This window comes from Equus caballus, chromosome 6 (assembly GCF_041296265.1).
Source record: "Equus caballus isolate H_3958 breed thoroughbred chromosome 6, TB-T2T, whole genome shotgun sequence".
NCBI classification, from domain to species: Eukaryota; Metazoa; Chordata; class Mammalia; order Perissodactyla; family Equidae; genus Equus; species Equus caballus.
Window position 1 is genome coordinate 81,054,966 of NC_091689.1, and position 22,560 is coordinate 81,077,525.

Consider the following 22,560-nt stretch of genomic DNA (forward strand, 5'->3'; position numbering starts at 1 on the left):
ATAAAAAATTGAAAAATAGGTAATTATTTAAAATAATTATTGGAATGTAATAAATATTGAGTTTATGACATATGTAGAAGTATGATACAAATAGCATAAAGGTCAGGAGAGAGAGAAAGGTAGAATACTGCCATAAAGTTTATACATTGTTCAAAAGTGGTTTAATACCACTTGAAGGCAAATGGCGATAACTTAAATATGTATGCTATGAAGCCTAAAGCAGCAACTAAAAAGGTGAATCAGAATTATAGGTAATAAGAATCATAAAAATATATTCAATCTAAAAGAGTCAGAAAAAGAATAAAAAGGAAACAAAAAAACACACAGGACAAACAGAAAACAAATAGCAAAATGGCAAATTCAAACCTAACAATATCAATAATCACATTAAATATGAATGGTCTAAACATCCAATTAAAGGGCAGAGATTGTCAGGTTTGATAAAAAAGAAACCCAATTATATACTTCCTATAAGAAACCCACTTTAAATATAATAACCCAAATATGTTTAAAGTAAAAGGATAGTAACACTCATAAAAAGAAAGCTAGAATGGCTATATTAATAACAAACAAAGTAGATTACAGAGAAAAGTATATTACTAGGGATAAATAGGGTTATTTTATAATGGTAAAGTGGCCAATTCGTTCAGAGAACATAGCAATTCTAAATGTTTAGGCACCTAATTAAATAAATTCAAAATACATGAAAAAAAAATTGATAGAACAGTCAGAAGAACTAGATAAATTCAAAATTATACTCAAACATTTCTTTACTTCTTTTTCAATAATTGATACATAAAGTTGAGAAAAAATGATAGCAGAAGACTTGAACAAAACTATCAACCAATTTGATTGCTTGATATAATCGTTATTTATAGAGTACTCCACTTATCAACAGAATACAAATTGTATTCAAGTACATAAATTGCATTTACCAGTGTAGACCATATTCTGAATCATAAAACGAATTTCAAGAAATTTACCAGGATTCAGACCATATGAAATAAGTTCTCTGACCCAATGAAATTGAATTGGAAATAAATGAGAAAAAGTCTGAAAATATTTGGAAACTAAGTAACACGCTTCTAAATAATCCATGGTTCAAGCCAGCCCTGATTGCCTAGTGGTTAAGTTCAGCACTCTCACTGCTTTGGTGGCCCAGTTTCGCTTCCCACTCATCCATCAGTTGACATGCTGTGGCACACACAGAATAACTAGAACAACTTACAACTAGGATATACAACCATGTACTGGGGCTTTGGGGAGGAAAAAATAAATAAATAAATAAACTTAAATAATCCATGAGTCAAAGAAAAAGCTCAAAAGGGAAATTAGAAAGTATTTAAAACTGAATGACAATGAAAACACAGCATTTCCATTTGCAGAGGGAGAAATAGATGGAACAAAATACTTATTATGAAAGAAAAAGGTTCTCAATGATCTCAGCTTTCACCTTATGAAACTGGAAAAAAGAAGAGCAAATTATGCCTAAAGTAAAAAATGTAAATGAAATCATAAAGATCAGTGCAGAAATCAGTAAAATAGAAAACAGAAAAGCAATTAGAGGAAACCCATGAAATCAAAAGTTGATTCTTTGAGAAGATCAATAAAATTGATAAACCTCTAGCCATAATGATAAGCAAAGAAAGAGAGAGAAAGGGAGAAAACAAATTACTAATATCAAAAATGAGAGGTGACATTATTACAGATTCTACAGATAACAAAGGGATAATATGAGATTATTATGAACAACTCTAGGCTAATAAACTCAACTACTCAGACGAAATGGGCAAATTCCTTGAAAGATAGAACCTGTGAAAGCTCACTCAAGGAGAAATAAGATAACCTGAAGAGCCCTATGATTATTTTTTTAATTGAATTTGTAGTTTAAAACCTTCCTGTGAATTAAGCCATAACTCTAGATAGTACTATTCATTGTTTCTCCCCACCCTACCCAAACACTGTTGGTTTCTACCAAACATATACAGTCATGCGTCACTTAACAACAGAGATACATTCTGAGAAATGTGTAATTAGGTGATTTTGTCATTGTTTTAACATCATAGAGTGTACTTACACAAACCTGTGTGGTATAAGTCTACTACACACCTAGGCTATGTGCTAATAATCTTATGGAACCATCATTGCATATGTGGTCCGATGCTGACCAAAATGTCATTATCAGGTGCATGACTATAAAAGGAAAGGCCAATTCTCAATAAACTTACAGAAAATTGAAAAGAATTTTCTATCTGAATCTATGTAGCTAGCATTACTCTGATGCCAAAACCAAAGGCATTACAAGAAAGGAAAATGACAGGGGCTGGCCCCGTGGCTGAGTGGTTACGTTTGCATGCCCCGCTGCGGTGGCCCAGGGTTTCCCGGGTTCGGATCCTGGGCGCGGACATGGCACCGCTCGTCAGGCCACGTTGAGGCGGCATTCCATATGCCACAACTAGAAGGACCTGCAACTAAGATATACAACTATGTACCAGGGAGGATTTGGGGAGATAAAGCAGGAAAAAAAAAAAAGAAAGAAAGGAAAATGACAGACCAATATACTTTATAAACATAGACACAAGAAGTTGTTAACAGGGGCCAGCCTGGTGGCGCAGCAGTTAAGTGTGCACGTTCTGCTTCGGCAGCACAGGGTTCACTGGTTCGGATCCTGGGTGTGGACATGGCACTGCTTGGCAAGCCATGCTGTGGTAGGCATCCCATATATAAAGTAGAGGAAGATGGGCATGGATGTTAGCTCAGGGCCAGTCTTCTCAGCAAAAAGAGGAGGATTGGTGGCAGATGTTAGCTCAAGGCTAATCTTCCTCAGGAAAAAGAAAAGTTAACAAAATTTTAGCAAATCAAAGACAAGATAATAAAAAGAATGCTACATTATGAGTAAATGGGGTTCATCTAAAAAATGCAAGGTTGGTTTAACATTCCTAAATCAATGTAATTCACTATATCAACAAATTCAAAGAGAAAAAAACACAGGATTATTCCAAAAGATGCAGTAAAAGCTTTTTTTTTAAATTTTTTCTTTTGAGGAACATTAGCCCTGAGCTAACTGCTGCCAGTCCTCCTCTTTCTGCTGAGGAAGACTGGCCCTGAGCTAACATCCATGCCCATCTTCCTCTATTTTATATGTGGGATGCCTACCACAGCATGGCTTGCCAAGCAGTGCTATGTCCGCACCCAGAATCCGAACCAGCGAACCCCGGGCCGCCAAAGCAGAACATGCGCACTTAACTCCTGCGCCACTGGGCCAGCCCCCATAAAAGCTTTTGACAAAACTGAACATCTATTCCTAATTGAAAATCTCAGCAAACTAGGAAAAGAAGGGAATTTCCCCAACTTGATAAAGAGCACCGTAAAATACATACAGTTACTGTCATACTTAATGGTGGAAAACTGAATGCTTTCCCCTAACATCAAGAACAAAGCAAGGATGTCTCGTCACTTCTATTCAACTTTATACTGGAGGTCCTAGCCTACTCAGTCAGTCAAAAATGAAGTTTAGGGGTCCTGACTGGTGACATAGCAGTTAAGTTCGCATGCTCTGCTTCCGTGGCCCAGGGTGCACTGGTTGGGTCCCGGGCACAGACCTACACACCAATCATCAAGCCATGCTGTGGCAGGCGTCCCACATATAAAATAGAGGAAGATGGGAATGGATGTTAGCTCAGGGCCAGTCTTCCTCAGCAAAAAGAGGAGGATGGGCGGCAGATGTTAGCTCACGGCTAATCTTCCTCAATAAAACCCCCCAAAAACCCAGAACCTCAACCATATCTGATATCACATACAAAGATTAAGACAAAATAGATCATAGACCTAAATGTAAAATCTAAAAGAATAAAACTCCTAGAATACTTAGGAGAAAACGTGACCTTGGTTTAGGCAAGGTTTGCTTGGAGTATACTACACTAAAAGCATAATCCACAAAAGAAAAAATTGATAAATTGGCTTTAGGAGTTTTATTCTTTGAAAGACACTAATAGTGGAAGAAAAAGACAAGCCACAGAATGGGAAAAATTATTTGCAAATCATCTATCTGATAAAGGAGTTGTATTCAGAATACATAAGAATACTCAAAACTGAATGATAAGAACACAGACCACTCAATTTTTAAAATATGGGCAAAATATTTGAACTACCAAAGAAGACATACCAAGCGCAAATAAGCTCATGGAAAGTTGCTCAAAATCATTAGTCATTATGAAAGTGCGAATTAAAACCACAATGAGATACCATTATATACTTTTAGGAATGGCTAAAATTACAAAGACTAACAACATCGAGTGTTGATAAAGATGCAAAGCAATTGAAAATCTCATATACTGGGGCCTGCCCGGTAGTGCAGCAGTTAAGTGACCACAGGCCGCTTCGGCGGCCCAGGGTTTGCTGGTTTGGATCCTGGGTGCAGACATGGCACCGCTTGGCAAGCCATGCTGTGGCAGGCGTCCCACATATAAAGTAGAGGAAGATGGGCACGGATGTTAGCTCAGGGCCAGTCTTCCTCAACAAAAAGAGGAGGATTGGCAGCAGATGTCAGCTCAGGGCTAATCTTCCTCAAAAAAAAAAAGAAAGAAAATCTCATATACTGCTTGTGGGAATATAAAATAGTATAACCACTTTTTAATAGTTTGGTATTTATTTTTAAAATTGAACATTTACATACCACGTGACCCAGCCATTTAAAAACCTAGGTATTTATCCAAAAGAAATGAAAGCATATGTCTATAAAATAAATCGTGAATTAGTACATGAATGTTCATAGCAGCTTTGTTTGTAATAACCTTGAACCAGAGAAAACCCAAATGTCCAGGCCATGGATAGTTACTCAGCAATAAAAAGGAATGAACTCTTCATATATGCAGGAATGTGGATGAATCTCAAAAGAATTATGCTAGTCAAAGAAGAAAGAAGAAAGTAGATACTGTATGATTCCACTTAAAGTTCTTTTAAAATGAAGAATATAGTGACAGAAAGCAGATTGGTGGTTAGCTGGGGTTTGGGGTGGGGTGCGGGTAAGGGTGTGTGGAAAGGATTGTAAAGGGGCATGAAGAAACTTTTGGGGGTGATGGGTAAGTTCATTATGCTGATTGTGATGAAAGTTTCACAGGTGTTTATGTATATCAAAATTTGTAGGGAGCTGGCCCGGTGGCGCAGTGGTTAAGTGTGCATGTTCCACTTCAGCAGCCCAGGGTTCGCCAGTTCAGATCCCAGGTGCAGACATGGCACCACTTGGCAAGCCATGCTGTGGTAGGCATCCCACATATAAAGTGGAGGAAGATGGGCACGAATGTTAGCTCAGGGCCAGTCTTCCTCAGCAAAAAGAGGAGGATTGGCAGCAGATGTCACCTCAGGGCTAATCTTCCTCAAAAAAAAAAATTTGTATACTTGAAAAGTGTACAGTTTATTGTATGACTATTATACCTCAATAAAGCTATTAAAAGCAAACACTGTTATTGCTGCTAGTTGGGGGGAGTTGAATCAGGAGTAAGTCTACGTGGAGAATGAGAAAGTATAGATATTCAGTACTCCTTACACATAGGAAAGAACTTCCTCTGAATTAACCTCTTTTAACCTGGCTGATTTTGTTGTATTCTGTCTGAGAGAACAGAATGCAGTATAGCCTTAATTGTTTGGGGTCTGTTTGATTGTTATACTATTTAAGCTCTTTGTTTATTGTCCTTGGCCAATAAACTCCTTTTCCATGAAGTGTTCAGGGGAAATAAAAGGAGCTAGAGTTCAAAGCAATCTGTTTCTTTTTGTTAATAGCTATTTGATAAATCTCAGTTGAGAATAAATGAAAACTTTTGACTAAAATTAGATATCAATGTTAGCTATAGGTTTTAATTTTTCTTTCTATCCCAATCACTCAATAGCACATGTAATTTATTTCTCAAAAAACTTAATTCTGATATGAAAGTGAAAGAGATTAAAATTGGAGCTTGTTATCCACAGAGTCAGGTGAAAGTTGTCATTTGAAATCAAATTTACCTCAAACACAGTCAAATATCATGAAAATAAAATGAGTTGTAACAAAAGAAATGTAACTGGTCATGGGAAGTTAAAAAAAATGTTGCCATCTGTAAACTTCTCATTTACTACCTACCTCTCTGGCTCGACAGAGCTGTGCTTGCTCAATCCTAGAGATGACATCCTGTGCTGTAAATGGGAGCTCAAGCGCAGGGAACAATGAGCTATCAATGGTTTCTTTGGTCGTGGTGGTGTAATCCACAAGTTCAATTTCTGAATCAGATTCATTGTCAGTTTGCATTTTGATAAATATTTGAAAAATTGAGTAATTTTCTTTTATTTCTTCTTTTTTCACAGAATATAGGCAAATGCTAATAAAAGTGTCCACGAACAAACTAGAAGCCTTTCCTGCTCCCAGAGATTGTGGTTTACCCTGCTACTAATTGGTTGCTGACCATGGTAAATCCAGTCCTAGTGATGTCATAATAGACCCATTGTGACGTTATCATTGACTCAAACATTTAAAGAGTGCTTATTATATGCAGAGAACCAGGCATTCTATATGCTGTGATGGTAGAAGGGTGAAGGGGGAGGGAGGGTAGGAGAGAATAGACAACAGGAATGCTGAAAGAAATAGAAGATATAGCCCTATTTAAATGAGTTTAAAATCTAGGTGTTAGAATTCAAGATCTAGTGTATCGAACGTAACTCCTGGTTCTTCTCTCTTCCTTAGGTTTTGCTTAAGAATTTTTGTCTGTAATGGATTAATTGTGTTACAACTTCCTCAGCTGCCCCTCAACTTTTCCTAAACATTTCGTAACTTGGAAAATATTCTTTGGATGAAGATCACACTCTTTGTACTGCCTAGTGACTAGCTTTTTCAAGGAACCTGACTGAAAAAGTCTTTGAAGTTCCATAGTTGACTCGAGAAATTGAAGGGCACGCTAGAAGCTGCCTTCTAACTGAAAGAGTAGTACTTTGGGCAGCTCCTTTGATTGCAAAGGAGGTGAAAGGATTTAGGAGACTGGAGCAATTAAAGGAGAGGGTAGTTTTGTTGGCTGTGTAGATTTTGTTTCCACTTTAAAAAAATATGACAAAGTACAGAAAGTAATATAACAAATAGGCATGTACCTATCACCTAGATTGAACGAATTTTAACATTTTGTCATATTTACTTCAGATATTTTTAAATAAAAGAAAGCATTAGAGATAAAGTTGAAATCCCCTTTGGTGTTTTCACCAGACTCCTTCCTTCCCCTCTGTCCCTTTTCAGAGGCAATGACAATCACGATTTTGAAGTATTGATGTCTAGTTCATGTTTATATAATTTTACTACGGGTGTATAAATTCATAAACTGTATAATATCATTTTGAGGTTTTAGACTTTATACAAATGGTGAATGTAAAACAATTTGTCTACAAAAACTTTCTATGTTGAGTCTTTATTTAAACTTAAACTTAGTCCTATGTTGAGCCTTTGTTGTAAACTTGTAAAGTTAAACAACATATGCGTTTCAGTCCTTCAGAGAAAGGAAGGCAGGGGATCATAAAGTAGTTGTCTCTTAAAAATATCGGTCGGTATATAGAGAGCAAATTAAATATTTTTCCTTCTCTTTAAGATCCCGTTTCCTAAGTGACTGTCTCCTCTGTGTTCCCAAATCACTTTGTAAACTGTCTAGTATAGTACTAATCTCATTGAAGTGTAACTATTATTTGTCTCTATCTACTAGTTGGTAAACTTCTCAAAACCAGATGCTGTACTTTAGTTTTCTTTTTCTAACATTTGGCATATTCTTCCTCAGTTCTTCCACAGAAACTGTCTAAAATTTGGATATTCATTATAGTTTCAGACTCAACTCCTTATAGAAACTCTTTTAAGCCTTAAAATACTTTCCTTTATTGTTAGACTGGCCTCCAGTCATAAAATATTACTCCTTTTTTTTCTATAAATCACAATTAAGTCTATTTATTCAAGGAAGTTCATAATGTTTTCTGAAAAGAACCGCAATTAAGGAGAATTATTTATTTTTATGAATGTGAAGTCTGATTAAAATATTCATCATTATCCAGCATTTGACATCCATTAGTCGGTTTAAGTACTTTTTTGATAATAGTATTAGATTGTAAGATCTTTATGTAACTTTTATTTCTCTAGATTTCTTTACATTGCTTATCTCAGTAGGCATTCACAAAGCATCCTACATGCTTATCAACTAAACTAATTTAGCATTATTGCTCTCTCTCTCATATTTTTTATGCAGCATGGAATTCATCAGCAACTGGAAATGAAGGCTTTTTAAGGCAAATTTTAAAACTTCTCTCCTTCCCATTTGATTTGACAAACATTTGCTGAGACACTATTATGTGGCTACCATTATCCTAGACTGTGAAGAATATACGACAGGGTACCTGTGAAGAAACTGAAAAACGAAAAGAAGAAAAAGGAAATAACTTAAGATAGAATATAATATTCGAGCGTTAACAAGGGACATGAAGAAGAGATCTGTGGGGAGCAGAGTTTTCAGGAAAGCCTTATGGAGAGAGAAGGTTGATTGACAAATGAAGGCATTCCAGATAGGGAAGACGCCTTGAGCCATGGCTTTGGAGGTGAGTGTTGAGTTTGTATTTCAGGGGAAAAGTGAGGAAATTGGTTTAATTGAGATGAAGTAATGTTGAGTTTACTAGGGACCAGATTAGGGAGCGTATGGGACACATATCAGCAATTTGATAAGGGAATTCATTTGGGATCTACGTGAAAAAGTGAGGAGATTCATTTGAGGTGAAGTAAGGGAGATTACATAGGATCAGAATGGTAAGGTCTTGAAAGCAAACAGCAGTTTGGTAAAAATGAAGCCTTCAATTTAGGAAGAATTTTGAAATAATAGAATGGAAAAAACCCATTGGAAAAGATCTTGACATGATTATTTCAAAAGAGGAATATGGGGCCAGCTGGGTGGTGTAGAGGTTAAGTTCTTGCACTCTGCTTGGGTGGCTGGGTTTGTTGATTCGGATCCTTGGTGCCCACCTACACACCACTTATCAAGCCATGCTGTGCCAGGCCTCCCACATATAAAGTACAGGAAGATGGGCACAAACGTTAGCACAGGGCCAATCTTCTCCAGCAAAAAGAGGAGGATTGGCAATGGATGTTAGCTCAGGGCTAATCTTCCTCAAAAAAAAAAAAAAAAAAAAAAAGATGAGTGTCTAGGATATAGAAGCAGGACTGACAAAGGAGGGATAAATCCAACTAGTATTACTAAAGATAGTAAGGAATTTGGATCATCTAACAGAAAATTATAATTTTTAAAAATCGTTTTTATTGTATTTCATTTGAAGTGATAGCAGAACATCAATGAGGAGGCTATCCAGACTAAAGTATCATTAAGTAGCGTTATATTAAGCGGGGACTCGGGTACCTGATTCAAGCGAACATGGGGCAAAGTTCTTTCAAGGTGTGTCTAAAGGAAACCTGCCCTCCTAGAGGACTCCTTCAGCTGTAAAATGAGGATAATAGTATTTATTGCATAGGATTGTTTTAAGATTAATTCACGTAAAATACTTAGAACAGTGCCAGGCACATGGTAAGCATTTAACATAAAGCAGCTGCTATTAGTAGATTTACTATTACCACTGCTTTTTTTTTTTCCTTCTCTACTTTTTTTCTGCGATCCACCACCTTTTCGGCAGGGTTGGGCGTTTATTCAGTACACTTCGCACAAGCTCGGCTTTTTATCAGAACTCGATTTTGAACTATGAAAACTGCGGAATGATTATGGCCGTTGCAGCCATACCCGTCCGCAAAGGATAAAAGGCGTCAATAAGATTTTTACACACCCCCGTGGCTCAGAATGGTGCCTTCCTCTGATCACTTCCCTCCTCCCCCTAGAAGGGATGATAGTACATCCCATACTGCTGCTGGAAAAGGTAGCGCAAAAGTTGAGCGCTCCGAGGACTGTCTGCTCCCGGAAGCAATTGTTCTCTAGACCCGGAAACAGTTGCTGTTTCAAGGGAGGTGGGACTGGGCGGGTCGGGCCGCAGCGGCTGACGGCGGGGGAGGAGCCGGGTCCACTGCCGGGTGGAGGGGCCAGGCGAGTGTCCTTATCCTAGCGGTTGGGGCTCGGGCCTGTAAGCCAGTTGGAGTCGCGGCGGTGAGAACGAGTGGGCCGAGCGGAGGAAGACATGTTGCTCTTCGTGGAGGTGAGTGGACTTGGTAATCTCGTCCTGCTCTGAGAAGAGCAGGCGTGTGGAGGCGCCGGCCGGTCCCACCGCCATGTGACTTTCCAGGCCGTACACGGCGCGGAACCGGCAGATAGGCTGACACAGCACCTGGGCCGTGCAGGCCTGCGGCTCCACTCTGCGCTCTCCCAGCACTTGAGGAAGCGGTGGTCGGGGAGGGCCGTGGTCGCGGAGAGTTGAGAGAAGAGCATCGAGGCTTGTCTGGCGTGGGGTGAGGACAGAGGAAGGGGAGAGCGTCCCATATGGACCTCCTAAAGCAGGCACACAGGCGGGGGTGGCGGGTGGGGGGGTGGGGGCGGAGTCTGCGGAGAAAAGGGTAATCAGGTGGGCGCGTTGTAGGGGGTGAAGCGAGGCCTCGCGGGGCCCTCTGGGAGGGAGACGAGCAACATGTGGGGGCGCGGAGGGAGGAAGGTGAAATTCGGTCTAAGTATTTTGAAAAAGTTGAAAGCCTCTTTTTAGCAACTCCCACCAAGTTTTGTCTGGTCCCCGTCCTTAGGTCTCTGGAACGTTCTGTGGGTGGAAAGCGAGTTACTGTGAACCGAAGAGAAGCCAGTAGGGTTTGGAAGCCTTGAAAGGCACCGCTTTGACCTTTTGTAAAAGTTACTCAGGCAGCGGTTCCGTGGTGAGAGGTTGGTTTTATGAACTGATGAAAGCCCTTTACAAGGAAAATTCCAAGAATGAGAGAGACCTAGCGCGGGGAAAGCCGTCTTTATTTAACAACAGAAATACTTTTATTACTTTAACTGGAGCGTCTAATGTTGGCCTATTTTAGTTTTAAAGGTACGTAGTTGATAACCAGCGATACACAGATACGAGGTTTAATTTCTCTTATTTCTGTCTTTCTCATGTGCGGTGAGCATCAGCTGACTGCCTGGCTAATGCTTTGAGTAAATTCCAGATCATATTGTTCTTGCATTGTGAAAACGTCAAACCAGCAAAGCTGCAACTTCGCAGCTTGGCACTTGTTAACTATGCCCATAAAAAGAATCTTTTCAATGAGGGAAGGAATTTACAGGTTGTATAATGGATCGGGGAGCCAGGGCTAGTCTATGGCGGTTTTTTTTTGTTTTGGGGGGTTTTTTTTGGAAGGAAGGAGGGATCTTATTCCGTAATATTCCGGCGTCAAGTAAATTCATGCTTTTGCTTTTTTTTTTTTTTTTAATTCTGACCGACAATGTGGAGCTGATAAATTTGAGATCTTTAAATTGAGTTTTAAAGAGACTACTTGAGAGTTTCTCCAACATTGATAATAAACATTCATTGGAACTTCCAAGTAAATCATGAAACTGTTTAAAATTATCGAACCCATTCTGTTTACCGTTTTTCATTCTCCTTGTTGTTTTCCTTTGGCAGAATAAGAATTCAGATATGATTTTTAAGCAGTGCCAGTTTGCATTAGGAGTGTTATGCCGTGCAAATGCTGCAGGTTTTAAGTGTGTATGTGTTTTGCCAGGCAAAAGAAAGACTGAGGTTTTATTTATATCAATGTGAATTCCAAGATAAACTTTTGAGTTCCAAATTGATTCCTTTGGTTTTGTTAAAATGTGAACTTTAATAATAGCCCCATTTATTGAGTATTTAAGTGAGATCCTCTCTTGTTTCTAAAACAACATTGCAGTGTTTTACAGATGAGAAAACTGAGGTAGAGAGGTTAAGTAACTTAGTAAAGTAGAGGAATTGGGATTTAGATGGAGGCCATTCTAATGCTGAATCATGGCTCTCACTAAACTGTTACATAAAATTAATATTTCCATTAATCATTTTCTTTGTGAATCAGTATGTAGTTTTAAATTTTTCTCATATAATGAGTTTTATTGAAAATTAACCGTGTCACTGAATATTTGGGGCTGAATATATGGTATTAAAATCAGTGAAAATAACACACTGGTCATTTGGCATTTTGTTAACTAATATTTGTTTCTTATAACCTCATGATGTAGGAATTATTCTGAGTGAGTGAACCAAAGCTCAGAAGTTTGATGTCTAAGGTCATTCAGGTGTAAATAATGTGGGGACTAAAGTCTGAAGTCTGGCTTCTAGAACACAAGTCTCTGGCTCCAAAACTTATTTTTGCACTTTCCCCTAAGCCAAGGGTTCTTAATCTGGGTCCCTAGATAGAATTGAGGAAGTCTGTGAACTTGGTTGAGGGAAAAAATTGCCTGTTTTCACTAGCTTTTAATTGAAATTCAGAATTGAAAATTCTTGCAATTTCAATAGATGCAACAAGGGAAACATTTTCATATCATAATACAGTTTTTGCAGGTATCTTGAAATACTGTGTATACCCATTGCACCTTGTTATTATATGTAAAACTCATTATTTAATGCATTAGTAAAGCATATTTATTACTAAATTAGAAATGTAAAAGTATTAAAGTTAATATTAATTATGGTTTAGTTTGTGATCCTATGTGTTTCATATACTTAACATTATTCTGAGAAGAGATCCACAGATTAATTGGACTACTGAAGAGGTCAATGGCTCGAGAGAGGTTAAGAACCACTTTACTATAAACCAAGTTGCCTGTGGATCATCTTTGGTAGGACTTCTCTAATCTGGGATCTATGAGTCCTCTGCACGTGTGTTCAAAATCTTTTCCTTGTGTACATTTTTCTGGAGAAGCCCCAAGTTAGCTAGTTTATGACTGGAATCAGTGGGATAGATAGTGATGATAATAATACTGTAATAGTGGTATATATATGTATTGTGCTTACTGTATGTCAGGCCTGCTAAGTATTTTTGCGTGTATACATGTGTATACATCTACTCAAGCTTACCTATGAGGTAGGTAGCATGATTATCTTCATTTTAGAGAAAAAGAAACTAAAGCACAGAGAACTTAAGAAACTTGCCCAAGATTATATAGCTAGTGAATGTTGAAGCTGGAATTAGAACTCTAAATTACCTAGCTATACTGCAATAGAAATCTACAGGCAGACAGGGAATTCTATTTTAAGTAATACTTAGATGTAACTTTTTTTAACTTGGTCTTGCAGACAAAGGGCTATATTGACTTCAGTAGCTTATTGTTTTTTTCTCACCTCTTTTCTGAAGGAGGCACATACAATACCTTGCTCTCTGGGCAGAGGTAAAAATGTTTAGATAATTCACAAAATTGTCAAACATGGTCCAACATAAATTTCATTACAAATGAAATGTTCATTACAGAACAAACTCTGAGTTTGAAACAGGAAAGTGCTCCTTTTCTGGCTGCTAGTGAGTTATTTACGTTTTTGAATACTATGGAGACAGTTTTCAGTTTTTCATGATTGCTAACATTTGGTTCATTTTTCAAATCATTTTCCCCCTCTAATATTTTCAGCCGTTTATGTCTGTTCTAGTTGTTTGGCAGTGTTTTAATTGGGTTTCTGTTTCTATTTGAATTTTTCCCTGAAAATGAATAGTTATAAACACTTACTTAGGTAGCAGTGACTTTTATGTACCCAGGATGCTTTAATAATTCACATAACTTAAAAATTATTTTTAATTATGGTAAAATACACATCACATAAAATTTATCATCTTAACCATTTTTAAGTGTACAGTTCAGTGGTCTTAAGTGTATTTACATTGTTGTGCAACCATCACCACCATCCATCTCCAGAACCCTTCATCTTGCAAAACCGAAACTCGGTATGCATGAAATAATCTCTCCATTCTCCCCTTCCCCCAGATCTTACATAATTTTAAAAATAATTTATCTGACTTGTAAAGTTTTCTCTTTTTTTAAGTGATAACATTTTAAATTTTAGGTTAGGCTTACAATCTGAAATAAGTGGGATATTTGCCTAGATAATTTTTATTAACTTTATGTTACAGTAATCATAGATAGTGTTGTTCCTTTCACCCCAAGTACAGTACTGTTTTTTCCCATTAGCTTAATCATTTATAAAAAGTTAGTAGATGTCACTGAAAATGATTTTTTTTTTTTTAAAGATTTCATTTTTCTTTTTCTGCCCAAAGCCTCCAGGTACATAGTTGTGTATTTTTAGTTGTGGGTCCTTCTAGTTGTGCTATGTGGGACGCCACCTCAGCATGGCCTGATGAGTGGTGCCATGTTGGCACCCAGGATTTGAACTGGCGAAACCCTGGGCCACCTAAGCAGAGCGCGTGAACTTAACCACTTGGCCACGGGGCCGGCCCCTGAAAATGATTTTTTAAAAAATGACTTAGAAGAAGAAGGCCTAAATGAATTTGAAATGATTGCCAAGAAGAATTACAAATAAGGAAATAGCTGAGTTGGTTTTGAACAGTTTAATTTTGGAATAATAAATGGAGCTGGATGCAGAATTTTAAAATGAATAAAAACGTTTTCAAATAAAAATATTTTCAGATATAGTGGACTGAAAATGAAGTAGAAATTATTTTTGAAGTGTGAAAAGTAGAATAAAAGACTAATAACTAGAAATATTGATATTCAACTATTTTATATCAGTTGGGGTTGTATCAGTTTGGGTTATCTGCCAGCTCCGTGTTCCCAGCTAATGGAAGTGATCCTTAATACTAATACTGGACAGGAACATTTCAAATCTGTTATTTTGGTCTGCTACCTAGGAGCTTAAAAAAGGGTTTTGACTCTGGAGTTAGAAATGGAGTCTGAGTCTGTGTTGCAGAGGAGTGGAAAGTAGAGGAAGTTGAGAAACTTTAATCTAGCAGTCATTGTGAAGTCAGAAAAAAGATTTCTAACCTCGTCTTTGAATATCCTTAAGTGAAAATGGAAAATGACTCTAGCTCTGATAGTGTTCGTAGCATTTTAATTTGTCTTTCCTGTATTCTGTGTTTTGCTTAAGTTTTGTTTTCTTTAAAGTTTGATTCTCAGGGGAGGTTTCCAGCCTTCTTGAAAACATTGTAAATTTTTGTATTGTGTACTATGATTTTCTGTAAGAGTTTGGGAATCCTATTTCAAATGTTAGCTGTATGACCTGAGGCAAGTGACAACGTTTTTGATCCTTAATTCCTATCTGTAATTTAAGAATAATAATTTTGGGGCCAGCCCCTTAGCCAAGTGGTCAAGTTCGCACGCTCTGCTTTGGCTGCCCACGGTTCACCAGTTCAGATCCTGGGTGCAGACCTGCACACCACTCATCAAGCCATGCTGTGGCAGCATCTCATATGGAAGAACTAGAATCACCTACAGCTAGGATATACAACTATGTACTGGGGCTTTGGGGAGGAAAAATAATAATAATAATTTCTTCTGACAGAGGTTATGTTTGTGATGTTTATGTATTAGGCCTTGTAATACAGTCTAGGTAAGGGCTTGACAGACACTATGGTTTGATCATCACAGCAATTATATTGTGATGTGAATTGTTCAGTAATTAAGTAGTTGCCTTCCAAAATGACGGAAATTTATGCTTTGTATATTAAGTATTTCTGGAAGATTTATTAAAACTACATGATAGTGGCATTGGTAATTGTAAAAACTATTTTTTTTTCCTGAGGAAGATTTGCCCTGAGCTAACATCTGTTGCCAATCTTTCTCTCTCCATTTCCCCCCCCCCCTTCCCCAGAGCCCCGGTACATAGTTGTGTATCCTAGTTGTAGGTTCTTTTAGTTCTTCTATGTGAGCTGCCGCCATAGCATGGCTACCGACAGATGAGTGATGTGGTTCTGTACCCAGGAACTTCATGAACTCAGGCCGCTGAACTTTTTTTTTTCCCCTTTGAGGAAGATTGGCCCTGAGCTAGCATCTGCTGCCAATCCTCCTCTTTTTGTTGAGGAAGACTGGCCCTGAGCTAGCATCCGAGCCCATCTACCTCTACTTTATATGTGGGACGCCTGCCATAGCATGGGTTGCAGTGCTATGTCCGCACCCGGGATCCAAACCAGCAAACCCCGGGCTACCGAAGCAGAACCTGCGAACTTAACTCCTGCGCCACCGGGCTGGCCCCACGCCCCTGAACTTTAACCACTAGGCCGTCAGTAGGGCTGGCTTGCAAAAACTACTTTTATTTTATCTATCTACCTATCTATCTATCTTTTTATTTTTTGAGGAAGATCAGCCCTGAGCTAACAACTGCCAATCCTCCTTTTGTCACTGAGGAGGCCTGGCCCTGAGCTAACATCCCTGCCCATCTTCCTCTACTTTATACATGGGACGTCTACCACAGCATGGCGTGCCAAGCGGTGCCATGTCTGCACCTGGGATCTGAACTGATGAACCCCAGGCCACCAAAGTGGAACGTGCGAACTTCACCACCGTGCCATCAGGCTGGCCCTGGGTTCTTATTCTTTAATAAGGTGATTCATGAATCTCATATGTAGAACTTTCTAGGGAGAAGTCTATAAATTTTGATTATATGTTTAGAACAATCCATGACTCCCCAAAAGTTAAGCCGCTGATCTATGGAGGCCTCAGTTTGTTTTTTCTGTTCTTTTTTAAAAAAAATTTTTATTGAGTTAATAATAGGTTACAATCTTGTGAAATTTCAGTTGTATATTATTGTTTGTCAGTCGTGTTGTAGGTGCACCCGTTTACCCTTTGTGCCCACCCCCCACCTTTCCCCTGGTAGCCACTAATCTGTTCTCTTTGTCTACATTTTTAAATTCCTCCTATGAGTGGAGTCATACAGAGATTATCCTTCTCTATCTGGCTTATTTCACTTAACGTAATTCCCTCAAGGTCCATCCATGATGTTGCAAATGGGACGATTTTGTTCTTTTTTACAGCTGAGTAGTATTCCATTGTATATATATACCATGTCTTCTTTATCCAGTCATCAGTTGATGGGCCCTTAGGTTGCTTCCACGTCTTGGCTATAGTGAATAATGCTGCAGTGAACATTGGGGTGCATGGGACTTTTGGAATTGCTGACTTCAAGCTCTTTAGATAGATACCCAGTAGTGGAAAAGCTGGGTCGTATGGTAGTTCTATTTAATTTTTTGAGGAATCTCCATACTGTTTTCCATAGTGGCTTCACCAGTTTGCACTCCCACCAGCAGTGTATGAGGGTTCCTTTTTCTCCACAACCCCTCCATTCTGTTCTTTTTTAAAAAACTTATTTGATGTCATCTGATCAAGGTATTGGGAATCTGGGGATATGAATCTTGTCTTTGTTTCAGATGCTAAGAGGACCAGGACTAATGGCTTTATTGATGAATAAACTTCAGGTTTGCTTTCACAGTGGACAGTCAGTGAATGCTGATTCTTGACAACTTGGAGAGCTCGGGGAGAAATGACCTAACGTTGTCCGTGCTGTTCAAAGTGTGAGCCCCAGACCAGCAGCAAACTTCTTTACCCAGGGGCTTGTTAGAATACAAACTCTCTGGCCCTGTCCTTGAACTGCTGAATAGAATCTGCATCTTATCAAGATCCCTAGATGATACTTATTCACAAAATTTGAGAAACACTCATATAGCATATATTCATTCATCGATTTATTCAACAACTTTTGTTGTCGACCTCCTGTCTGCCAGTCGCTGTTCAAGGTACTAGAGAGCAGTAAGCCATAGACAAGGTCAGTGCCATTGTGGAGTTTGTAGACAAAATAATTCAGATTGGGATAGTACTTTGTGATAGAGGATAAATTTTATCGCATAAACTACCGTGAATATTATTTATTTATTAAATTGAAAGTTTGCTGTACTTTGGCCCTACAATAGAAATCATTGCAGAACTGAATTACTTCTGCCCTGGGGACCCTAGTTCCTATCTGGTGGCTATTTTCTGTATCTATTTCTTGTGGATTATTAGCCACTGTACACAGAACTGGGGCCAGGGACCATTTACCTTGGTGAGGAGACTTAATAATATTTCTTTCTTCTTCCTTTTTTTTTTTGAGGAAGATAAGCCCAGAGCTAACATCTGTTGCCAATCCTCCTCTTTTTGCTGAGGAAGACTGGCCCAGAGCTAACATCCATGCCCATCTTCCTCTACTTTATATGTGGGATGCCTACCACATCATGGCGTGCCACGTGGTGCCATGTCCGCACCCGGGATCCAAACTGGTGAACCCCGGGCCGCTGAAGTGGAATGTGTGCACTTAACCACTGTGCCACCAGGCCGGCCCCTGATAATATTTCTTTTTTTTTTTAGATTTTATTTTTTCCTTTTTTCTCCCCAAAGTCCCCCGGTACATAGTTGTATATTCTTCGTTGTGGGTCCTTCTAGTTGTGGCACGTGGGACGCCGCCTCAGCATGGTTTGATGAGCAGTGCCACGTCCGCGCCCAGGATTCGAACCAACGAAACACTGGGCTGCCTGCAGTGGAGCGCGCGAACTTAACCACTCAGCCACGGGGCCAGCCCCCTAATATTTCTTAAGTAGTGTGTGATTAGTTGTCTTAAAGTTTTCTCTGAGGCAACTCTTGTATAGTGGCAGACTCTCCAGACTGCCTAGGTTCGAATCCTGGCTCTGTCTTATTAGCTATGCAGCAGGTAAAGTAACTTTTTCCTTATCTGCAAAATATGGATAATAGTATTTACCTGAAGTTGTTATAAAGATGAATTAAGTGTTCCATAAATGTTATTATTCTGTCAGAATGGGTGAAAAATTCCCAGTTTAATTTTCATTTTTACTTTCTATAAAATACCCCTAAGCATCTAGTAGGAGGACCCTGAAGGTTTATACAGAATGAAAAGTTTGTTCTGTTTTGTTTTGTGTCTTCTTTTGTTTTTTTATGTACTTGTAATTTAGTGGTCCTCTCAATTTTGGAGATGTAAAAATTAAACCTGGATGATTGATCTGCCATGAGACAAATAAGTTTAATCAATGTATACACTTTATTTCTGTTTTTCACCATTTGTAGGGTTAAGTGGCATGGAATTTCTGTTTCTGATAGTAATTAGGTAAGTAAAACAAATGGTTATGTATGACCAAAGAGATGGTTTCACCGTATTTATGGTGACTTTTTCCTAACTCTTAGTTCTCTTACCTTAAAACTGCTGTCACTTATGACCGGAAGGTATTGTTTTGCCAAGAATTTGGCTTCCCTTTTTTCCTCTCATTTATGTCTCTCCCCAGATAAGAATGTGCATCAAATGGACCAATAATGAGAACTGCTTTTGGCTTATTTGGCAATGACACATATTGCTTAGAAATAGAGGTGGTGATTGATCGATCAGTTTTATGGACTGACAATTTGAGTATATTTGTGGTGATTTGAGGGTGTCTGTGAGCTGATGTACTGTGTGTATGTGCTGGCAGGTAGTTTGAGCATGCACTTGGACAATTTACATCCTTTAATGGATGTTTTATGGAACTGTGTAGCCTCAAGGGCTTGCTTCTAGTTCTGTGGAAGAGAGAAGGATTTTGATGGAGTTATTTATTAAAGCTTGGTCAAAAGATGAATCAAACATGGTTATCTAGGATTCAAATGAAAAAATAAGGCTTTGTTCTGGTTAAACTGACTTGTCAGATTCATTGTTGTGTCATTTTAAAGACTTTGCTATAGAAAAACACATCAACTTTTTTGATGGACGTTTCGGTTTTCAATTTTTCTTTATGTTGAGTAATTCTATAAAGGACACTTGTGTATAAAGCCCATAGGCTAAGATTCACTGCAGTAAGTTAAAGAATGAACATTTTTAAAGTTTTTCAGGGGCCGGCCCCATGGCCGAGTGATTAAGTTCTCACGCTCTGCTTCAGCAGCCCAGGATTTCCCCAGTTCGGATCCTGGGTGCAGATGTGGCACCGCTCATCAGGCCATGCTGAGGCGGCATCCCACATGCCACAACTGGAAGGACCCACAATTAAAAATACGCAACTATGTTCCAGGGGGCTTTGGGAGAAAAAGGAAAAATAAAATCTTTAAAGTTTTTCATATCACTGTGGACAAATTGCTTTCTAGAAGTGTTATGACAGTTTTTACTATTGCCCAGTTTACTGCATCTTTGTCAGCATCAGGCATTCTTATTTGTAAAAATTCACTATATAGGTTAAAATGGAGTAATTGATTTGTTTTGCATTTCTTCGATGATTAAGTGTGATTGAACATTTTTCCATGTTTATTTGCTTTTTGGGTACACTTTGCTGTGAATTGCCGTTTTGCTTGTTTGTGCTTTTTTTTTTTTTATCAATTGGTAGGCTGTATAAGCTTTCTTTGAAGACAATAGTCTTTTATGTCACTTGCCAAAAATGATTTTCCCAGTTGATGTGTGTCTCTCTCTCGCTCCCCTTTTTTTTTCTCTTTGTTGAGGAAGATTTGTCCTGAGCTAACATCTGTTGTCAGTCTTCCTCTTTTTGCTTGAGGAAGCTTGTCCCTGAGCTAACATCCTTGCCAGTCTTCCTTTACTTTGTATATGAGATGCCGCCACAGCATGACCCCATGAATGGTTCGTAGATCTGTGCCTGGGATCCAAACTCAAAAACCCTGGGCCACTGAAGCAGAGAGCACGAGCTTAACCACTACACCACCGGGCCGGCCCCTGATATGTCTTTATTTTATTTTATTTATTTATTTTGGTGAGGAAGATTAGCCCTGAGCTAACATCCATTGCCAGTCTGTCTCTTTTTGCTTGAGAAAGATTGTCTCTGAGCTAATGTCTGTGCCAGTCTTCTTCTATTTTGTATGTGGAACCCTGTCACAGTGTGGCTTGATGAGCAGTCTGTAGGTCCGTGCCCAGGATCCTAACCCGGGAACCTTAGGCCACCAAAGCAGGATGTGTGAATTTAACCACTACACCTCTGGGCTGGCCCCTGGTGTGTCTTTTAATCTGGATCTTAAATGTTTCCTTATATGTTTTCCGATTGTAAAAGTAATAGATGTTAATTATAGGAAAATACAGAAAAGCACAAAAATGAAAATAAAAAATGAATAATTTCTGTGATAGGATACCAACTTGCTTTCCTTCTCCCCAAGTTTCTGTAAATGTTTTCCAATGTATTCTCAATATTTTTTCCCACTTTTAAAAACTTTAGTTTGAGGGGCTGGCCCTGTGGCCAAGTGGCTAAGTTCACACACTCTGCTACAGCGGCCCAGGGTTTCACCAGTTCGAATCCTGGGCGCGGACATGGCACCGCTCATCAAGTCACCCTGAGGCGGTGTCCCACATGCCGCAACAAAAAATACACAACTATGTACCAGGGGGCTTTGGGAGAAAAAGGAAAAATAAAATCTTAAAAAAAAACAAACCCAACAACTTTATTTTGAAATCATTATAGATTCACAAGAAGTTTACCCCAGAATGTACAAGGTGGTCCCATATATTTTTTGCCCATTTTCCTCTAGTAGTAACACCTTGGATACTATAGTATGATGTAGAGACCAGCAGATTGACATTGGTACAGTCCATAGAACTTACTCATATATCATGAGTTTTGTATACAATCTGGTTTTGAGACTCTGGGATATTCTTTATATGGCTGGACTGTAGTTATTGAACAAATCCTGTGTAGTTGGTGTCTTAGTCCATTCGGGCTGCCATAACAATATCACAGACTGGACAACTTAGAAACAACAGAAGTTTATTTCTGGGAATTCCAGAATCATGGTGCCAGCAGATTTCGGTGTTTGCTTAGGGCTTTCTGGTTCGTAGATGATGCCTTTTCACTGTATCCTCACATGGTGCAAGGGGCTAGGGAGCTCTGCAGGGTCTCTTTTAGAAGAGTACTAATCCCATTCATGAGGGCTCCACTCTCATTACATAAGCACCTCCCGAAGGCTCCATCTCCCAGTACTGTCACACTAGGCATTAGGATTTCAACATTTGAATTTGAGGGGTATACAAATGTGCAGACCATAACAGTTGGATGTTTCTAATTTTTCACCATTATAAAATTAGTTTAGTCAACATCCTTGTACTTACATATTTTTGCCTATCTCTTTCTTTTCAGTAAATAGGACAGGTAGAATTTCTGGACCAAAGAATGTATATTTTTAAGGTTTTCGATAAACATTGCCAACTCTTAGAAAAGTTTTATGAATTACAGCAGTGAACTGATTGTCTCTTTTTATACTTTTCAAAATGGCATTAAGTAGTTCAACAGGTAAAAAATCATATTTTGTCATTAACTTCCTTCTTGTCCTTTGTACATTTTCCCTCTTTGGTAAATATCTTAGTAATTTGAGGTTCTGGTGTTAATCAGTTAGTGTTATAACCTTCCAGGTCTTTTCTGTTTTTACATACCTGTATATCTGTACAGTGATTTTTATATGTTCGTTAACACGTAAATGATAAAACAAAGTGCTTATTGTTCTGCAACTTGATTTTTTTAACTGAACAATATGCCTTGAAGCACTTTCTATATTAGTGTATATAGGCCTATCTTTTTTTTTTTTTTAGCTTTTAGGTATTCCATGTTATGAAATGTACTACATTTTGTTTAACCATTTGCCTGTAGATGGACATTTAGGTTGTTTTCAGTCTTTCACTCATGGGATCAGTGCTACAGTATACTGTGCC

At 38.5% G+C, this 22,560-nt stretch overlaps 2 protein-coding genes across 23 annotated transcripts in view; one reads left to right on the top strand and one right to left on the bottom strand.

The window, feature by feature from the left end:
- FAM186A (family with sequence similarity 186 member A) overlaps positions 1–6,489 on the bottom strand; it is a 74,952-nt gene extending 68,463 nt beyond the window's left edge. The window contains exon 1 of the mRNA XM_023643539.2: positions 6,116–6,489. Within this exon, the coding sequence (XP_023499307.2) occupies positions 6,116–6,280 (165 nt within the window). The 5' untranslated portion in view covers positions 6,281–6,489. The remainder of the gene's footprint in view (positions 1–6,115) is intronic.
- LARP4 (La ribonucleoprotein 4) overlaps positions 1–22,560 on the top strand; it is a 179,065-nt gene that overhangs the window by 104,169 nt on the left and 52,336 nt on the right. Inside the window, exons 1-3 of one of the 22 annotated variants that reach the window (XM_005611172.4) lie at positions 5,154–5,259; positions 6,337–6,438; positions 8,241–8,586. In XM_005611172.4, coding sequence (XP_005611229.1) covers positions 8,575–8,586 — 12 coding nt within the window. In that variant the 5' untranslated portion in view covers positions 5,154–5,259; positions 6,337–6,438; positions 8,241–8,574. Of the gene's footprint in view, positions 1–5,153; positions 5,260–6,336; positions 6,439–6,499; positions 7,554–8,240; positions 8,587–9,807; positions 10,177–10,207; positions 10,427–10,711; positions 10,996–17,343; positions 17,677–18,965; positions 19,006–22,560 lie in introns of those variants that run through there. The other 21 variants (XM_070271388.1, XM_070271380.1, XM_070271391.1 and 18 more) reach the window with 21 other exon arrangements.